A 20,361-nucleotide genomic window follows, 5' to 3' on the forward strand; every position below is an offset into this window, starting at 1 on the left:
AGACAGAAGTGGGAATATATAGTTCCAGGAATGTCAGGGACAGTGAGAGAGATGACTGATGCTTATCTGGGATAAAAGGGACATTCCAAAGAAGTGTGTGTGTGTGTGTGTGTGTGTGTGTAAAGAAGACGTGTGCGTGTACAAAGCGTTAGAAAAATGAGTTAGAATGACAGGTCGCAACTCGTCCCTCTGTCGGGGGAAGGAACAGAACCATGTGAGAACCCCGCCCACATAACGGCGAGGTAGATACATTCCACAATGCCCCCTGTCTCCCAGTGCCCTGCTCCCTCTGGCTGCACCCAACACAGTGCATCCTACTGGTAGCTACCTTCACTACCCGGTTTGGCCGTTCCCCTGCTACCCCAGACGGACACAGCCCTGAGCAGAGTGCCCTACTGGTTTATTTTAGTACCTGGAGTCTGTAGGCATGACTGTAGCTGCTGCTAAACCAGGAAGAACGGTTCTATCTGAAACGCACAGGAGATGCTGTGTTCTCAAAATAGCCAGTGTAACAGTTGTCCCAGTAGTCAAAGTGACGCGTCATCAGCAGAGGTACAGTGGATTTCAAAAGTCTACACACCCCTGTCAAAATGCCAGGTTTTTGTGATGTAAAATAATGAGACAAAGATAAATCATGTCAGAACTTTTTCCACCTTTAATGTGACCTATAACGTGAACAATTCAAATGAAAAACAAACTGAAATCTTTGAGGGGGAAAAATAAAAAATAAAAAACTCACAATAACCTGGTTGCATAAGTGTGCACACCCTTAAACTAATACTTTGTTGAAGCACCTTTTGATTTTATTACAGCACTCAGTCTTTTTGGGTAGGAGTCTATTAGCATGGCACATCTTGATGTGGCAATATTTGCCCACTCTTCTTTGCAGAAGCGCTCCAAATCTGTCAGATTGCGAGGACATCTCCTGTGCACAGCCCTCTTTAGATCACCCCAGAGATGTTCAATTGGATTCAGGTCTGGGCTCTGGCTGGGCCATTCCAAAACGTTAATCTTCTTCTGGTGAAGCCATGCTTTCGTGGATTTGGATGTGTGCTTTGGGTCGTTGTCGTGCTGAAAGGTGAACTTCCTCTTCATCTTTCTAACGGACGCCTGAAGGTTTTGTGCCAAAATTGCCTGGTATTTGGAACTGTTCATAATTCCCTCCACCCTGACTAAGGCCCAGGTTCCAGCTGAAGAAAAACAGCCCCAAAGCATGATGCTGCCACCACCATGCTTCACTGTGGGTATGGTGTTCTTTGGGTGATGTGCAGTGTTGTTTTTGCGCCAAACATACCTTTTGGAATTATGGCCAAAAAGTTCAACCTTGGTTTCATCAGACCGTAACACATTTTCCCACGTGCTTTTGGGGGACTTGATGTTTGTTTTTGCAAACTTCAGCCGGGCTTGGATGTTTTTCATTGTAAGAAAAGGCTTCCGTCTTGCCACCCTACCCCATTGCCCATTCATATGAAGAATACGGGAGATTGTTGTCACATGTAGCACACAGCCAGTACTTGCCAGAAATTCCTGCAGTTCCTTTAATGTTGCTGTAGGCCTCTTGGAAGCCTCCCTGACCAGTTTTCTTCTCGTCTTTTCATACATTTTGGAGGGACGTCCAGTTCTTGGTAATGTCTCTGTGGTGCCATATTTTCTCCACTTGATGATGACTGTCTTCACTGTGTTCCATGGTTTATGTAATGCTTTGGAAATTCTTTTGTACCCTTCTCCTGACTGAGATCTTTCAACAATGAGATCCCTCTGATGCTTTGGAAGCTCTCTGCGGACCATGGCTTTTGCTCTGAGATGCAACTAAGAAAATGTCAGGAAAATCCTACTAGAACAGCTGAACTTTATTTGAGATTAATCAGAGTCACTTTAAATGATGGCAGGTGTGTAATGACTTCTATTTAACATGAGTTTGAATGTGATTGGTTAATTCTGAACACAGCCACATCCCCAGTTATGAGGGTGTGCACACTTATGCAACCAGGTTATTGTAAGGTTTTCATTTTTCCCCCTCAAAGATTTCAGTTTGTTTTTCAATTGAATTGTTCACATTATAGGTCACATTAACAGTAGAAAAAGTTCTGACATGATTTATCTTTGTCTCCATTCTTTTACATCACAAAAACCTGGCATTTTAACAGGGGTGTGTAGACTTTTTATATCCACTGTAGTTTTTGCAGTAGCACCGTAACATTATTTTTGTTTGCGTGAGTACGGTTTGTGTGTCCCAGTTGTAAGGTCTCGCTGCCGTCGCGTCGACCTCGTGTAGACGGCATTGTAGACGTGTAGGCGACGTTTTTAGACTGCTCTACTTTTCTGGGGCTCTGTGTGTTAGCGAGTGTGTGTGTGTCAGGAAGAGCAATTGGACCACGCACGCAACACACACACACTCGCACTCCTCTCCTCATGATGGTTTCCCCCTCCAGATGTCTGGGTAGGGTTTGCTGGTCAGGAGAAGTTCTAAATACAGAACGCGGCGCCGTCCACAACCCACTACTTAGCCTGGCTTTCGGTGGCGGAACCAAACCAACAGTATTTCTGCACCGTACGTTGTATTTGTTTGAGTGGTCCAAACAAACTTCACCTCACAATGACTGGGAAGTGGCATGCTCAGTTCAGTTGTGGTGATTGGTTTTCAGAGGATTTTAACAGATAATGTGTGTGTGTGTGTGCGCAGGCTCAGGTGACGTTCCTGCAGGGTGAGAGGAAGGGGCAGGAGAACATGAAGCAGGACCTGGTCAGGCGGATTAAGATGTTGGAGTACGCCCTGAAACAAGAGAGGTCAGTCGCACACAGACACACACAGACACAGACACACACACACACACACACACACACACACACACACACACACACACACACACACACAGTGTAAGACTTGGGTAACACTGCCATCTTGTGGTTCTTCCTCTCTCTGCAGGTCCAAACACCAGAAGCTGAAGACAGGCAGTGACCAGAGCCCAGGGGAGAAGAAACCAGAGGCAGAACAAGGTATGCAGGCTCTATGTAGACCTTACGTAGACTCTACGTATGCTCTTGGCCAGGGGTGTCAAACTCATTTTGCCCCGGGGGCCGCTTTCGGTCTTCAACAACATTTTTTTGTTATATTTCCTCGCCATCCAAATTTTCAAAAATTAGTCCTCTAGCCATAATTTGATGCTCCCTGACTTTCTAGCTTTCATTTCTGTGATTGTTAGCGAGTTGGACACAGTCAAGAAACTGTACGAATATAGGTCCATTATCAATTCTACTCATTTTGATTTTAGTCATTAGAAAGTATATTGACACACAAAAACATTATAATATCATTTTTTTACTCAAACCGCCAATGGGCCGGATTGAACCCTCTCGGATGGTCTAAGGATTGGTTCACTATGTAGCCTAGATCTAATGCATTCTAAAGCAGAACTGGTAACTTCCCTATGCTTCTGTTTCCACGTCGGTCCCATTTAACTGTGTGTGTGTGTGTGGTGTGGTGTGTGTGTGTGTGTGTGTGTGTGTGTGTGTGTGTGTATGCGCAGAGCTGTAAGTGTTGCTCTGGTGCGTGCTTCTGTTATATCGGAGCTTCCTCCTCTAATTGACTCTTCCTCTACCCCGCAGTGCCTAATGGGCCAGCAGAGTCTGAATCTGAGCCAGCCAATCAGATGTCCTGGAAGGAGGGCCGTCAGCTGCTGCGCAAGTAAGGCTTCCTCCCCATACATAGCGAGAGCAAGGCTTCCTCCTCATACATAGCGAGAGCAAGGATTCCTCCCCATAGCGAGAGCAAGGCTTCCTCCCCATAGCGAGAGCAAGGCTTCCTCCCCATAGCGAGAGCAGCACTGTCCTCAATACGGGGTGGCAGGTAGTCGAGTGGTTAGAGTGTTGGGCCAGTAGCCAAAATGTTGCAAGATCGAATACCCGAGCTGACAAGGTAAAAATCTGTCGTTCTGCTCCTGAACAAGGCAGTTAACCCACTGTTCCTAGACCGTCATTGTAAATAGGAATTTGTTCTTAACTGACTTGCCTAGTTAAATAAAGGTAAAATAAATAACCAAAAAACGACTTTAAACAAACAGTTGAGTCTGAATGAAGAGGCTAATCGTGTGTCCATGGTTTGTGTGTGTGTGTGTAGGTACCTGGAGGAGGTGGGCTACTCGGACACCATCCTGGACATGCGTTCGAAGCGTGTGCGCTCCCTGCTGGGTCGTACCAGCCCCGAAGCTAATGGCGCCCCGGCCAGCAGCGAGCAGCAGCCCGCCCCGGACCCCGAGCCCCTGGCAGGGGGGGAGTCACTCCTCATCAGACAGATAGAGGAGCAGATCAAGAGGTGAGACCCCCAACACACACACCCCTGTCCTCGGTGTAGGGTGCTGTGGACAGTGATGAAGGGAAGCGGTAGTCACTAGGAAGTTGATCAGTACTATGTCTGTGGTGGTGTAATGCATATTTCTTTGTCTAATTTCTGGAACTGTCAGTATTGTTGTTGGAGTTGTGTGTTGCAGCTGATGTGTGTGTGTGTGTCGGTAGGAACGCGGCGGGGAAGGATGGTTCTAAAGAGCGTCTGGGCGGTTCCGTGCTGGATAAGATCCCCTTCCTACACGGCTGCCAGGATGATGATGATGAGGATGACAGTGATGAGGAAGATGACTTCCAGGGCATGGCCACGGACCGTATAGACGGGCAGCGCAACAAGAACAAGAAGCCTCGCGTTAAGGTTCCGATCACGTCAACACGGCAAAGTGTGTGTGTGAAATTATACCCCTGTGTGTGTGAGAGAGTATTGAAGGTCTTCTCTCTCTCTGTGTGTGTAGATGGGGACTGAGCCCATGACCACAGATCTGGACCCTGATGATGAGGATGAAGACGACTCGGAGGATGCCCTGAGCGAGTTTGACTTCCTGGGATCAGGGGAGGAGGGGGAGGGGGCGGGAGAGGCCCGGATCTCAGGGGACGGCCGGGAGTTAGGTACGCCATCGTCATAGCAACCACCTCAACCACACCTGTCTGTCTAGCTTTCTGTCTGTCTTCTCTTTCTGTCTGTTTGTCTATCCCTCTCTCCCTTCATCCCTATCCGTCTCTCTCTAGGGAGTTATATGTTCTGTACTCTCACCTCTACTGCCAATAAACCATTGTCTATGGTGAACCATTGTCTCTGTGTCTCTATCACATTTGTTGTTTGGATGTGTGACTTTGTCATCCACGTGTCTCTCTCTCTCGATCTGGAGCAATGTGTTCTGTTGGCATAACGCATGCTATTTGGTGTCTGTCTACTTTCTCTTTATCAGCCTCGTGGCCTGTCCCTCGGTCCGTTTCTCTTCGTCTGTTTGTGGGTTTCTCTCTTTCTATTTCTCTGTTCGTTCATCGTCTCCTTCTGTATGCATGGCCATGTGTTCTTTTGTCCTTTACCTCTCTCTCTCTCTCTCTCTCTCTCTCTCTCTCTCTCTCTCTCTCTCTCTCTCTCTCTCTCTCTCTCTCTCTCTCTGCATGACTGTGTGTGTTGTGTCTCTCTCCTCTGGCCTGGTTCAGAGAACCGCAGGAACAAGCTACAGGGCATGATGTCGGACTTCCCCCCCAAACCCTCCCCACCCCCCTCTGTGTCGGGACAGTCTCGCTCCGGGGAAGGTAAGACAACACCCGCCCCCAAAACTCTCTCCCTGTCTGGCTGTGCCAAATGTTCTACAATGTCCTGTATTATGTCATGTTTTGTGTGGACGCCAGGAAGAGTAGCTGCTTCTTTCACAACAGCTAATGGGGATCCTAAAAAAAAAACAATTGCAAGTACCAAAGTAGCTCAATTGCTTCTCTAAAGGGATGCTTCTCTAAAGGGATGCTTCTCTAAAGGGGTAATTGTTTTAGTGTTGGAAAAGGGGAAGGGGTGTGTTTTTGATAAGATGGTGGTTGATGTGGTAGGGAGTTTAGTGTTGGAAAAGGGGAAGGGGTGTGTTTTTGATAAGATGGTGGTTGATGTGGTAGGGAGTTTAGTGTTGGAAAAGGGGAAGGGGTGTGTTTTTGATAAGATGGTGGTTGATGTGGTAGGGAGTTTAGTGTTGGAAAAGGGGAAGGGGTGTGTTTTTGATAAGATGGTAGTTGATGTGGTAGGGAGTTTAGTGTTGGAAAAGGGGAAGGGGTGTGTTTTTGATAAGATGGTGGTTGATGTGGTAGTGAGTTTAGTGTTGGAAAAGGGGAAGGGGTGTGTTTTTGATAAGATGGTGGTTGATGTGGTAGGGAGTTTAGTGTTGGAAAAGGGGAAGGGGTGTGTTTTTGATAAGATGGTGGTTGATGTGGTAGGGAGTTTAGTGTTGGAAAAGGGGAAGGGGTGTGTTTTTGATAAGATGGTGGTTGATGTGGTAGGGAGTTTAGTGTTGGAAAAGGGGAAGGGGTGTGTTTTTGATAAGATGGTGGTTGATGTGGTAGGGAGTTTAGTGTTGGAAAAGGGGAAGGGGTGTGTTTTTGATAAGATGGTAGTTGATGTGGTAGGGAGTTTAGTGTTGGAAAAGGGGAAGGGGTGTGTTTTTGATAAGATGGTGGTTGATGTGGTAGTGAGTTTAGTGTTGGAAAAGGGGAAGGGGTGTGTTTTTGATAAGATGGTGGTTGATGTGGTAGTGAGTTTAGTGTTGGAAAAGGGGAAGGGGTGTGTTTTTGATAAGATGGTGGTTGATGTGGTAGTGAGTTTAGTGTTGGAAAAGGGGAAGGGGTGTGTTTTTGATAAGATGGTGGTTGATGTGGTAGGGAGTTTAGTGTTGGGGAAGGGGTGTGTTTTTGATAAGATGGTAGTTGATGTGGTAGTGAGTTTAGTGTTGGAAAAGGGGAAGGGGTGTGTTTTTGATAAGATGGTGGTTGATGTGGTAGTGAGTTTAGTGTTGGAAAAGGGGAAGGGGTGTGTTTTTGATAAGATGGTGGTTGATGTGGTAGTGAGTTTAGTGTTGGAAAAGGGGAAGGGGTGTGTTTTTGATAAGATGGTGGTTGATGTGGTAGGGAGTTTAGTGTTGGAAAAGGGGAAGGGGTGTGTTTTTGATAAGATGGTGGTTGATGTGGTAGGGAGTTTAGTGTTGGAAAAGGGGAAGGGGTGTGTTTTTGATAAGATGGTGGTTGATGTGGTAGGGAGTTTAGTGTTGGAAAAGGGGAAGGGGTGTGTTTTTGATAAGATGGTGGTTGATGTGGTAGGGAGTTTAGTGTTGGAAAAGGGGTGTGTTTTTGATAAGATGGTGGTTGATGTGGTAGGGAGTTTAGTGTTGGAAAAGGGGAAGGGGTGTGTTTTTGATTAGATGGTGGTTGATGTGGTAGGGAGTTTAGTGTTGGAAAAGGGGAAGGGGTGTGTTTTTGATAAGATGGTGGTTGATGTGGTAGGGAGTTTAGTGTTGGAAAAGGGGAAGGGGTGTGTTTTTGATAAGATGGTGGTTGATGTGGTAGTGAGTTTAGTGTTGGAAAAGGGGAAGGGGTGTGTTTTTGATAAGATGGTGGTTGATGTGGTAGTGAGTTTAGTGTTGGAAAAGGGGAAGGGGTGTGTTTTTGATAAGATGGTGGTTGATGTGGTAGGGAGTTTAGTGTTGGAAAAGGGGAAGGGGTGTGTTTTTGATAAGATGGTAGTTGATGTGGTAGTGAGTTTAGTGTTGGAAAAGGGGAAGGGGTGTGTTTTTGATAAGATGGTGGTTGATGTGGTAGGGAGTTTAGTGTTGGAAAAGGGGAAGGGGTGTGTTTTTGATAAGATGGTGGTTGATGTGGTAGTGAGTTTAGTGTTGGAAAAGGGGAAGGGGTGTGTTTTTGATAAGATGGTGGTTGATGTTATAGGGAGTTTAGTGTTGGAAAAGGGGTGTGTTTTTGATAAGATGGTGGTTGATGTGGTAGGGAGTTTAGTGTTGGAAAAGGGGAAGGGGTGTGTTTTTGATAAGATGGTGGTTGATGTGGTAGGGAGTTTAGTGTTGGAAAAGGGGAAGGGGTGTGTTTTTGATAAGATGGTGGTTGATGTGGTAGGGAGTTTAGTGTTGGAAAAGGGGAAGGGGTGTGTTTTTGATAAGATGGTGGTTGATGTGGTAGGGAGTTTAGTGTTGGAAAAGGGGAAGGGGTGTGTTTTTGATAAGATGGTGGTTGATGTGGTAGTGAGTTTAGTGTTGGAAAAGGGGAAGGGGTGTGTTTTTGATAAGATGGTGGTTGATGTGGTAGGGAGTTTAGTGTTGGAAAAGGGGAAGGGGTGTGTTTTTGATAAGATGGTGGTTGATGTGGTAGGGAGTTTAGTGTTGGAAAAGGGGAAGGGGTGTGTTTTTGATAAGATGGTGGTTGATGTGGTAGGGAGTTTAGTGTTGGAAAAGGGGAAGGGGTGTGTTTTTGATAAGATGGTGGTTGATGTGGTAGGGAGTTTAGTGTTGGAAAAGGGGAAGGGGTGTGTTTTTGATAAGATGGTGGTTGATGTGGTAGGGAGTTTAGTGTTGGAAAAGGGGAAGGGGTGTGTTTTTGATAAGATGGTGGTTGATGTGGTAGGGAGTTTAGTGTTGGAAAAGGGGAAGGGGTGTGTTTTTGATAAGATGGTGGTTGATGTGGTAGGGAGTTTAGTGTTGGAAAAGGGGAAGGGGTGTGTTTTTGATAAGATGGTGGTTGATGTGGTAGGGAGTTTAGTGTTGGAAAAGGGGAAGGGGTGTGTTTTTGATAAGATGGTGGTTGATGTGGTAGTGAGTTTAGTGTTGGAAAAGGGGAAGGGGTGTGTTTTTGATTAGATGGTGGTTGATGTGGTAGTGAGTTTAGTGTTGGAAAAGGGGAAGGGGTGTGTTTTTGATAAGATGGTGGTTGATGTGGTAGGGAGTTTAGTGTTGGAAAAGGGGGTGTGTTTTTGATAAGATGGTGGTTGATGTGGTAGGGAGTTTAGTGTTGGAAAAGGGGAAGGGGTGTGTTTTTGATAAGATGGTGGTTGATGTGGTAGGGAGTTTAGTGTTGGAAAAGGGGAAGGGGTGTGTTTTTGATAAGATGGTGGTTGATGTGGTAGGGAGTTTAGTGTTGGAAAAGGGGTGTGTTTTTGATAAGATGGTGGTTGATGTGGTAGGGAGTTTAGTGTTGGAAAAGGGGTGTGTTTTTGATAAGATGGTGGTTAATGTGGTAGGGAGTTTAGTGTTGGAAAAGGGGAAGGGGTGTGTTTTTGATAAGATGGTGGTTGATGTGGTAGGGAGTTTAGTGTTGGAAAAGGGGAAGGGGTGTGTTTTTGATAAGATGGTGGTTAATGTGGTAGGGAGTTTAGTGTTGGAAAAGGGGAAGGGGTGTGTTTTTGATAAGATGGTGGTTGATGTGGTAGTGAGTTTAGTGTTGGAAAAGGGGAAGGGGTGTGTTTTTGATAAGATGGTGGTTGATGTGGTAGGGAGTTTAGTGTTGGAAAAGGGGAAGGGGTGTGTTTTTGATAAGATGGTGGTTAATGTGGTAGGGAGTTTAGTGTTGGAAAAGGGGAAGGGGTGTGTTTTTGATAAGATGGTGGTTGATGTGGTAGGGAGTTTAGTGTTGGAAAAGGGGAAGGGGTGTGTTTTTGATAAGATGGTAGTTGATGTGGTAGTGAGTTTAGTGTTGGAAAAGGGGAAGGGGTGTGTTTTTGATAAGATGGTGGTTGATGTGGTAGTGAGTTTAGTGTTGGAAAAGGGGAAGGGGTGTGTTTTTGATAAGATGGTGGTTGATGTGGTAGGGAGTTTAGTGTTGGAAAAGGGGAAGGGGTGTGTTTTTGATAAGATGGTGGTTGATGTGGTAGGGAGTTTAGTGTTGGAAAAGGGGAAGGGGTGTGTTTTTGATAAGATGGTGGTTGATGTGGTAGTGAGTTTAGTGTTGGAAAAGGGGAAGGGGTGTGTTTTTGATAAGATGGTGGTTGATGTGGTAGGGAGTTTAGTGTTGGAAAAGGGGAAGGGGTGTGTTTTTGATTAGATGGTGGTTGATGTGGTAGTGAGTTTAGTGTTGGAAAAGGGGAAGGGGTGTGTTTTTGATAAGATGGTGGTTGATGTGGTAGGGAGTTTAGTGTTGGAAAAGGGGTGTGTTTTTGATAAGATGGTGGTTGATGTGGTAGGGAGTTTAGTGTTGGAAAAGGGGAAGGGGTGTGTTTTTGATAAGATGGTGGTTAATGTGGTAGGGAGTTTAGTGTTGGAAAGGGGAAGGGGTGTGTTTTTGATAAGATGGTGGTTGATGTGGTAGGGAGTTTAGTGTTGGAAAAGGGGAAGGGGTGTGTTTTTGATAAGATGGTAGTTGATGTGGTAGTGAGTTTAGTGTTGGAAAAGGGGAAGGGGTGTGTTTTTGATAAGATGGTGGTTGATGTGGTAGGGAGTTTAGTGTTGGAAAAGGGGAAGGGGTGTGTTTTTGATAAGATGGTGGTTAATGTGGTAGGGAGTTTAGTGTTGGAAAAGGGGAAGGGGTGTGTTTTTGATAAGATGGTGGTTGATGTGGTAGGGAGTTTAGTGTTGGAAAAGGGGAAGGGGTGTGTTTTTGATAAGATGGTAGTTGATGTGGTAGTGAGTTTAGTGTTGGAAAAGGGGAAGGGGTGTGTTTTTGATAAGATGGTGGTTGATGTGGTAGTGAGTTTAGTGTTGGAAAAGGGGAAGGGGTGTGTTTTTGATAAGATGGTGGTTGATGTGGTAGGGAGTTTAGTGTTGGAAAAGGGGAAGGGGTGTGTTTTTGATAAGATGGTGGTTGATGTGGTAGGGAGTTTAGTGTTGGAAAAGGGGAAGGGGTGTGTTTTTGATAAGATGGTGGTTGATGTGGTAGTGAGTTTAGTGTTGGAAAAGGGGAAGGGGTGTGTTTTTGATAAGATGGTGGTTGATGTGGTAGGGAGTTTAGTGTTGGAAAAGGGGAAGGGGTGTGTTTTTGATTAGATGGTGGTTGATGTGGTAGTGAGTTTAGTGTTGGAAAAGGGGAAGGGGTGTGTTTTTGATAAGATGGTGGTTGATGTGGTAGGGAGTTTAGTGTTGGAAAAGGGGTGTGTTTTTGATAAGATGGTGGTTGATGTGGTAGGGAGTTTAGTGTTGGAAAAGGGGAAGGGGTGTGTTTTTGATAAGATGGTGGTTGATGTGGTAGTGAGTTTAGTGTTGGAAAAGGGGAAGGGGTGTGTTTTTGATAAGATGGTGGTTGATGTGGTAGGGAGTTTAGTGTTGGAAAAGGGGAAGGGGTGTGTTTTTGATAAGATGGTGGTTGATGTGGTAGTGAGTTTAGTGTTGGAAAAGGGGAAGGGGTGTGTTTTTGATAAGATGGTGGTTGATGTGGTAGTGAGTTTAGTGTTGGAAAAGGGGAAGGGGTGTGTTTTTGATAAGATGGTGGTTGATGTGGTAGGGAGTTTAGTGTTGGAAAAGGGGAAGGGGTGTGTTTTTGATAAGATGGTGGTTGATGTGGTAGTGAGTTTAGTGTTGGAAAAGGGGAAGGGGTGTGTTTTTGATAAGATGGTGGTTGATGTGGTAGGGAGTTTAGTGTTGGAAAAGGGGAAGGGGTGTGTTTTTGATAAGATGGTGGTTGATGTGGTAGGGAGTTTAGTGTTGGAAAAGGGGAAGGGGTGTGTTTTTGATAAGATGGTGGTTGATGTGGTAGGGAGTTTAGTGTTGGAAAAGGGGAAGGGGTGTGTTTTTGATAAGATGGTGGTTGATGTGGTAGGGAGTTTAGTGTTGGAAAAGGGGAAGGGGTGTGTTTTTGATAAGATGGTGGTTGATGTGGTAGGGAGTTTAGTGTTGGAAAAGGGGAAGGGGTGTGTTTTTGATAAGATGGTGGTTGATGTGGTAGGGAGTTTAGTGTTGGAAAAGGGGAAGGGGTGTGTTTTTGATAAGATGGTGGTTGATGTGGTAGGGAGTTTAGTGTTGGAAAAGGGGAAGGGGTGTGTTTTTGATAAGATGGTGGTTGATGTGGTAGGGAGTTTAGTGTTGGAAAAGGGGAAGGGGTGTGTTTTTGATAAGATGGTGGTTGATGTGGTAGGGAGTTTAGTGTTGGAAAAGGGGAAGGGGTGTGTTTTTGATAAGATGGTGGTTGATGTGGTAGGGAGTTTAGTGTTGGAAAAGGGGAAGGGGTGTGTTTTTGATAAGATGGTGGTTGATGTGGTAGGGAGTTTAGTGTTGGAAAAGGGGAAGGGGTGTGTTTTTGATAAGATGGTGGTTGATGTGGTAGGGAGTTTAGTGTTGGAAAAGGGGAAGGGGTGTGTTTTTGATAAGATGGTGGTTGATGTGGTAGGGAGTTTAGTGTTGGAAAAGGGGAAGGGGTGTGTTTTTGATAAGATGGTGGTTGATGTGGTAGGGAGTTTAGTGTTGGAAAAGGGGAAGGGGTGTGTTTTTGATAAGATGGTGGTTGATGTGGTAGGGAGTTTAGTGTTGGAAAAGGGGAAGGGGTGTGTTTTTGATAAGATGGTGGTTGATGTGGTAGGGAGTTTAGTGTTGGAAAAGGGGAAGGGGTGTGTTTTTGATAAGATGGTGGTTGATGTGGTAGGGAGTTTAGTGTTGGAAAAGGGGAAGGGGTGTGTTTTTGATAAGATGGTGGTTGATGTGGTAGTGAGTTTAGTGTTGGAAAAGGGGAAGGGGTGTGTTTTTGATAAGATGGTGGTTGATGTGGTAGTGAGTTTAGTGTTGGAAAAGGGGAAGGGGTGTGTTTTTGATAAGATGGTGGTTGATGTGGTAGGGAGTTTAGTGTTGGAAAAGGGGTGTGTTTTTGATAAGATGGTGGTTGATGTGGTAGGGAGTTTAGTGTTGGAAAAGGGGAAGGGGTGTGTTTTTGATAAGATGGTGGTTGATGTGGTAGGGAGTTTAGTGTTGGAAAAGGGGAAGGGGTGTGTTTTTGATAAGATGGTGGTTGATGTGGTAGGGAGTTTAGTGTTGGAAAAGGGGTGTGTTTTTGATAAGATGGTGGTTGATGTGGTAGGGAGTTTAGTGTTGGAAAAGGGGTGTGTTTTTGATAAGATGGTGGTTAATGTGGTAGGGAGTTTAGTGTTGGAAAAGGGGAAGGGGTGTGTTTTTGATAAGATGGTGGTTGATGTGGTAGGGAGTTTAGTGTTGGAAAAGGGGAAGGGGTGTGTTTTTGATAAGATGGTGGTTAATGTGGTAGGGAGTTTAGTGTTGGAAAAGGGGAAGGGGTGTGTTTTTGATAAGATGGTGGTTGATGTGGTAGTGAGTTTAGTGTTGGAAAAGGGGAAGGGGTGTGTTTTTGATAAGATGGTGGTTGATGTGGTAGGGAGTTTAGTGTTGGAAAAGGGGAAGGGGTGTGTTTTTGATAAGATGGTGGTTAATGTGGTAGGGAGTTTAGTGTTGGAAAAGGGGAAGGGGTGTGTTTTTGATAAGATGGTGGTTGATGTGGTAGGGAGTTTAGTGTTGGAAAAGGGGAAGGGGTGTGTTTTTGATAAGATGGTAGTTGATGTGGTAGTGAGTTTAGTGTTGGAAAAGGGGAAGGGGTGTGTTTTTGATAAGATGGTGGTTGATGTGGTAGTGAGTTTAGTGTTGGAAAAGGGGAAGGGGTGTGTTTTTGATAAGATGGTGGTTGATGTGGTAGGGAGTTTAGTGTTGGAAAAGGGGAAGGGGTGTGTTTTTGATAAGATGGTGGTTGATGTGGTAGGGAGTTTAGTGTTGGAAAAGGGGAAGGGGTGTGTTTTTGATAAGATGGTGGTTGATGTGGTAGTGAGTTTAGTGTTGGAAAAGGGGAAGGGGTGTGTTTTTGATAAGATGGTGGTTGATGTGGTAGGGAGTTTAGTGTTGGAAAAGGGGAAGGGGTGTGTTTTTGATTAGATGGTGGTTGATGTGGTAGTGAGTTTAGTGTTGGAAAAGGGGAAGGGGTGTGTTTTTGATAAGATGGTGGTTGATGTGGTAGGGAGTTTAGTGTTGGAAAAGGGATGTGTTTTTGATAAGATGGTGGTTGATGTGGTAGGGAGTTTAGTGTTGGAAAAGGGGAAGGGGTGTGTTTTTGATAAGATGGTGGTTAATGTGGTAGGGAGTTTAGTGTTGGAAAAGGGGAAGGGGTGTGTTTTTGATAAGATGGTGGTTGATGTGGTAGGGAGTTTAGTGTTGGAAAAGGGGAAGGGGTGTGTTTTTGATAAGATGGTAGTTGATGTGGTAGTGAGTTTAGTGTTGGAAAAGGGGAAGGGGTGTGTTTTTGATAAGATGGTGGTTGATGTGGTAGGGAGTTTAGTGTTGGAAAAGGGGAAGGGGTGTGTTTTTGATAAGATGGTGGTTAATGTGGTAGGGAGTTTAGTGTTGGAAAAGGGGAAGGGGTGTGTTTTTGATAAGATGGTGGTTGATGTGGTAGGGAGTTTAGTGTTGGAAAAGGGGAAGGGGTGTGTTTTTGATAAGATGGTAGTTGATGTGGTAGTGAGTTTAGTGTTGGAAAAGGGGAAGGGGTGTGTTTTTGATAAGATGGTGGTTGATGTGGTAGTGAGTTTAGTGTTGGAAAAGGGGAAGGGGTGTGTTTTTGATAAGATGGTGGTTGATGTGGTAGGGAGTTTAGTGTTGGAAAAGGGGAAGGGGTGTGTTTTTGATAAGATGGTGGTTGATGTGGTAGGGAGTTTAGTGTTGGAAAAGGGGAAGGGGTGTGTTTTTGATAAGATGGTGGTTGATGTGGTAGTGAGTTTAGTGTTGGAAAAGGGGAAGGGGTGTGTTTTTGATAAGATGGTGGTTGATGTGGTAGGGAGTTTAGTGTTGGAAAAGGGGAAGGGGTGTGTTTTTGATTAGATGGTGGTTGATGTGGTAGTGAGTTTAGTGTTGGAAAAGGGGAAGGGGTGTGTTTTTGATAAGATGGTGGTTGATGTGGTAGGGAGTTTAGTGTTGGAAAAGGGGTGTGTTTTTGATAAGATGGTGGTTGATGTGGTAGGGAGTTTAGTGTTGGAAAAGGGGAAGGGGTGTGTTTTTGATAAGATGGTGGTTGATGTGGTAGTGAGTTTAGTGTTGGAAAAGGGGAAGGGGTGTGTTTTTGATAAGATGGTGGTTGATGTGGTAGGGAGTTTAGTGTTGGAAAAGGGGAAGGGGTGTGTTTTTGATAAGATGGTGGTTGATGTGGTAGTGAGTTTAGTGTTGGAAAAGGGGAAGGGGTGTGTTTTTGATAAGATGGTGGTTGATGTGGTAGTGAGTTTAGTGTTGGAAAAGGGGAAGGGGTGTGTTTTTGATAAGATGGTGGTTGATGTGGTAGGGAGTTTAGTGTTGGAAAAGGGGAAGGGGTGTGTTTTTGATAAGATGGTGGTTGATGTGGTAGTGAGTTTAGTGTTGGAAAAGGGGAAGGGGTGTGTTTTTGATAAGATGGTGGTTGATGTGGTAGGGAGTTTAGTGTTGGAAAAGGGGAAGGGGTGTGTTTTTGATAAGATGGTGGTTGATGTGGTAGGGAGTTTAGTGTTGGAAAAGGGGAAGGGGTGTGTTTTTGATAAGATGGTGGTTGATGTGGTAGGGAGTTTAGTGTTGGAAAAGGGGAAGGGGTGTGTTTTTGATAAGATGGTGGTTGATGTGGTAGGGAGTTTAGTGTTGGAAAAGGGGAAGGGGTGTGTTTTTGATAAGATGGTGGTTGATGTGGTAGTGAGTTTAGTGTTGGAAAAGGGGAAGGGGTGTGTTTTTGATAAGATGGTGGTTGATGTGGTAGGGAGTTTAGTGTTGGAAAAGGGGTGTGTTTTTGATAAGATGGTGGTTGATGTGGTAGGGAGTTTAGTATTGAGAGCTGTTCTTCCTCCACTCCTTAAGGTGGCGCTCTGGGTTTTTCTTCTGACGTCTTCATCCTGGACGCCGTCGGGGGCGGAGACATGAACCTGGGAGAGCTGGCTGACCTCACCGTCGCCAACGACAACGACCTCACCGTGGATGTGAGTACTTGAATGCGTGCTCACACACACACACACACACACACACACACACACACACACACACACACACACACACATGACAGTGTTTCTCCTATGATTTTTTTTCAGCAGCGGTGGCAAAGATAACGTGGGGGGGGGCTGAGAGAAGAAATTGCAGTTTTAAAGCTAATTTCCTGCAAATCTACACATTTCGCCATGGCTTAGGCCGTGTTCCTATGCTATCTGAGTGACTCAAACATAATAACAAAATCAATGGGGGTCCTTTATATTCTCCCTCAATGTCTAGTTTTTATGTTGGTGGTTGTTCATTTTCAAAGATGATTTTATAAATATTTAGCTCAATGATCTTTTTTACGTACTTTATCTGAGTTTAGTCATACAAAAAGTTAGCTGCTGCTAAATGACTACACCCCACCAACACTCTGCCACCTGTGTGCGTGCAGCTGCAGGATAACCGGGAGGAGTTCAAGAAGACGTGGAACCCTCGCTTCACGCTGCGTAGCCATTTTGATGCCATCAGAGCGTTGACGTTCCACCCCAGCCAAGCCGTTCTACTCACAGCCTCCGAGGACGGAACCCTGAAGCTGTGGAACCTCAACAAGGCCATACACTCCAAGAAGTAAAAACCTAAGGAATAGCAGGACCATAACACGCCAATATCAGGGCCTGTATCATAAAGTCGGGAATGCTGATTTAGGATCAGATCCCTCCTTGTCCATGTTATCTTCTTCATTGTGATTTTTAAAAGGCATAACTGATCCCAGATCAGCACTCACTCCTACTCTAAGGAGTGGGAAAGAAACTGAATGCGGTCTGGTAGTTTGCTGTAACACCGTGCTGTAATGTGTAAATGGATTTTGGTCTTTGCCTCCACAGAAATGCAGCTCTGGACGTTGAACCCATCTACACCTTCAGAGCCCACAGGTGAGATCAGACCACACGCACATACACACACATGCATGCAAACACACATTTGTTGCAGCTGTCATGTGTTTTGGTGTGTTTCTGGGTTAATAGCTCATCTTTGTGTAATCGTGTGTGTGTGTGTACAGTGGTGCAGTTCTGTCTCTGGCAATGGGAGAGGACGGAGACTCGTGCTACAGCGGGGGTCTGGACGGAACCGTGCGCTGCTGGAAGATCCCAGACCTCAACGTGGATCCCTACGACAACTACGGTCAGTCCCTGACCCCTGTCTGACCGCTCTGTCACCAGGACAAGCCAGGTTTATCCCCAGCTAACGTATTCAGCTCTGATTCAGTGGATTACACACGATCAAGTATCATCACCATGAAAACATATTGACTGACATTAGGGCTGTGACGGTCAAGGAATTTTGGATGGCGGTTATTGGTCAGCCAAATGACCACGGTCAGACGCACATTTTGGGGGCATTGTCTAGGACAGGGGTTTTCACTTTTCTTGGGTTGTGGTCGGGTGATTGTGGAGGCCAGGTCATCTGATGCAGCACTCCATCACTCTCCTTCTTGGTCAAACAGCCCTTACACAGCCTGGAGGTGTGTTGGGTCATTGTCCTGTTGAAAAACAAATTATATTCCCACTAAGCACAAACCAGATGGGATGGCTTATCGCTGCAGAATGCTGTGGTAGCCATGTTGGTTAAGTGTACCTTGAATTCTAAATAAATCACAGTGTAACCAGTTAACCAAAATAAAAGTTATTATTTTTCACGTAAGTTTGAAAACACCTAGTCTCGTTTGCTACAACACCTTGCTTGTTTCATCAAGCAGCAACAAAGTTTCATCACGTTGTAGAATCCATTTGTGTGTGTCTCTTTTGTTGTGTAGACCCGGGCATAGAGAGCAGTGTGTTGTCGGGTCATGAGGACTCCGTGTGGGGTCTGACGTATTCTGCCCACCACCATCGGCTGGCCTCCTGCTCTGCAGACGGGACCGTTCGCATCTGGGAACCCCAGAACTCTGCCCCCTGTCTCTCCGTCTTCAATAAGGAGAAAGGTGTGTGTGTGTGTGTGTGTGTGTGTGTGTGTGTGTGTGTGTGTGTGTGTGTGTGTGAGATATCTTAACTCTCTCCTCCCCCCCCCAGAGCACGGAACACCCACTTCGGTGGCCTTTGTGAACTCTGACCCTGACCAGGCGGTGGTGTCATTCGACGGCGGCGAGACGCTGCTCTATGACCTCAACACAGAGCAGAGCATCATGGTCCTGGAGACCGGCACTAAGGACGGTGAGTCCTAGGGCCTGTTCTAATACAGTCAGAATGCTACCTTCGTCCTGGCTGGTCTAGTGGTAGTGCATGTGTACGGTGTTGGCTAGGGGTGTACAGCGAATGTTTCTTGGCGTTGTCTGTTGTGACAGGATGTTATGTTTGGGGCCTCTCAAGTTTCCACTCTGATGCTGCGTTTGTAACCATGTGGGAGGTGGGAATTTAACAGCTGTGAGGTTGTAAATGCCAGTTGGATGCATTCGTGTGATTTGAACTCGTTTAAAAAACGCAGATTGGCAAATGGCCAACAAGCTGTGTCAACCATAAACTAAAATGACAGCTATTATGCTTTTTAAACAAATTATAGAGTAAAGAAAAAACACAACAATAGACTGCTTTTTATAAACCTTGTTTTGTTGTTGCGTTTAACTGCCGAAAATGCTGTTATCGAGGGCATTTCCTTAGTAGATGTCAGAGGTCACCATGTGGGAAGAACAGGATTATAGACGAGTTTCCCACTAGTAATTACCAGTTGGTGTGCCATTTCAAGTGGACTTTTCCCAGTCGTATGTGGTAAATTCCCTCTCCCCGCATGGTTACGAACGCACCATGACACTGCTTCCTTCAGTGCCAGATACGCACTTGTGACTCTCATGAAAGGTCTGTAGCACAGTTCATCTCCCGCTCTGGGGTAATGTAATGGGCTGCCGCTTTTAAGCACGTTCAACACAGGGTGCATTGGCTAATTGATTGAAAACATTGGCTTATGTAGAGCGGGTACTAGCTGTTTGCTAAAATGGGTGCAAGAGGGAAGTTTGTAACGTGGCTCGATGCTGAAACACCCTATTCTCAACCTCTGAATGGGCGCATATCCGCGGCTATAAACCAAAGACTGTAAAAAACAATATGGACATAGCCTAGCTATTGCTCTTGTCATTTCTTTGGCCCAGTCAGAATCAGCTGCTTAAATGCAGAGGGGAGACGACGTTGTGGTGTTGATTCTTTGCGTTTCCGTCTTGCTCCGGCATGCGAGGTTGACGTCGGCGTAAATGTGGCAACATATTTCAGGTGTTGGCAGCTCGATAGGCTATTGTCGTTGCACGTGGCGACATACTGTTAACGTTTTATCCACAACTCCTCTGTCCATCGCTGTCGTAATCTACTATGAAACCAACATTTTCCCAAAATGTGAGATTTTAACAAATGATGGAGTATCCTCAGAAAATGACAATTTGTGATTAGAATTTTGATTACAACGTACACATATGCTCTAGGTGTTGTAACAGAATGGCCTACGTCGGGGGTTTTTCAGCTCAGATTTACTCAAGAGGCATCGGCCTACAATGCAGCATCGGCATAGCCTATAGGACTAGTGTTTTTACATTTTTATATATATTCAGTGCGAATACGTGTACCCTTACACCCCTAGTCGGCATAGGTTCAAATCAGGCATACTGCCCTAGGATGCAACCTCTCTCTTGTCTTTCCCCACTGTCATCCTCTCTCTGTTCAATAAAATCTGAAAATACCTTATATGTATTGAAAAAAATGTATCATTCTGTGCCTCCCTTCCTTGAGAGAAGCCAGGAGGATCTCCCTCAATACTGGTCTGTGTGTGTCGCCCCCTGCAGGCAGTAAGCTGATTAACTGTGTGGTCAGCCACCCCTCGGAGCCCATCTCCATCACCGCACACGAGAATCGCACTATCCGTTATCTCGACAACAAGACAGGTCAGCCTCTGTCCACTGCTAAATCCTACCTTTATGTAACAACGGCAGAATTAGGCCTCATGCTTGATCTGTTTTGTCTGGGTCGAACTAGCCCATAGTCACGTTCCTATCTTTTACCAGTTTAAATGTAATGCCCATCTGCGTTTGTTACCAGGTAAAGTGATCCACTCCATGGTGGCACACCTGGATGCTGTCACCTGTCTGACCACGGACCCCAAAGGCACTTACCTCATCTCTGGCAGTGAGTACCCTGATTGTATTGGAACTGGGGACCAAAAGGTCTGCAATTTATTAGATTTTTGCCCTCTAGCACTACACACCTGGGGGTGCATCCTGGTCTCCAGGACCAGGATTAAGGAACACTATTTCTAACCGCATTTCATTGACGATTCCGCTGTACTCGTAACTGTGCTCTCCGCTTCCCCCTGCAGGCCATGACTGTTCGGTGCGTCTGTGGATGCTGGACAACAGGACGTGTGTGCAGGAGATCACGGCCCACAGGAAGAAGCACGACGAGGCCATTCACGACGTGGCCTTCCACCCCTCACAGCCCTTCATCGCCTCGGCCGGCGCCGACGCGCTCGCCAAGATCTTCGTCTGAGAGGAGGCACAGACAGGGACCATCATCCTCCTTGGTGAGACACTAGTGTACAGGGAGAGAGAGAGAGTGTGTGTGCTTTATCTTACAATCTGTTAGTTTACTTTCTTTACAGT

At 45.6% G+C, this 20,361-nt stretch overlaps 1 protein-coding gene across 1 annotated transcript in view; it reads left to right on the forward strand.

Annotated features, from left to right (window-relative positions):
* LOC106612402 (striatin, calmodulin binding protein 4) overlaps positions 1-20,361 on the forward strand; it is a 32,730-nt gene that overhangs the window by 6,332 nt on the left and 6,037 nt on the right. The window contains exons 2-17 of the mRNA XM_014213497.3: positions 2,684-2,787; positions 2,927-2,997; positions 3,607-3,685; positions 4,118-4,312; positions 4,513-4,699; positions 4,797-4,950; positions 5,512-5,607; positions 15,618-15,736; positions 16,180-16,355; positions 16,613-16,660; positions 16,789-16,910; positions 17,542-17,709; positions 17,798-17,938; positions 19,549-19,647; positions 19,802-19,888; positions 20,079-20,282. Of these exons, the coding sequence (XP_014068972.2) occupies positions 2,684-2,787; positions 2,927-2,997; positions 3,607-3,685; positions 4,118-4,312; positions 4,513-4,699; positions 4,797-4,950; positions 5,512-5,607; positions 15,618-15,736; positions 16,180-16,355; positions 16,613-16,660; positions 16,789-16,910; positions 17,542-17,709; positions 17,798-17,938; positions 19,549-19,647; positions 19,802-19,888; positions 20,079-20,248 (2,016 nt within the window). The 3' untranslated portion in view covers positions 20,249-20,282. The remainder of the gene's footprint in view (positions 1-2,683; positions 2,788-2,926; positions 2,998-3,606; positions 3,686-4,117; positions 4,313-4,512; positions 4,700-4,796; positions 4,951-5,511; positions 5,608-15,617; positions 15,737-16,179; positions 16,356-16,612; positions 16,661-16,788; positions 16,911-17,541; positions 17,710-17,797; positions 17,939-19,548; positions 19,648-19,801; positions 19,889-20,078; positions 20,283-20,361) is intronic.

Source organism: Salmo salar, chromosome 09, assembly GCF_965601325.2.
Source record: "Salmo salar chromosome 09, fSalSal1, whole genome shotgun sequence".
In the NCBI taxonomy this organism is placed as follows: Eukaryota; Metazoa; Chordata; class Actinopteri; order Salmoniformes; family Salmonidae; genus Salmo; species Salmo salar.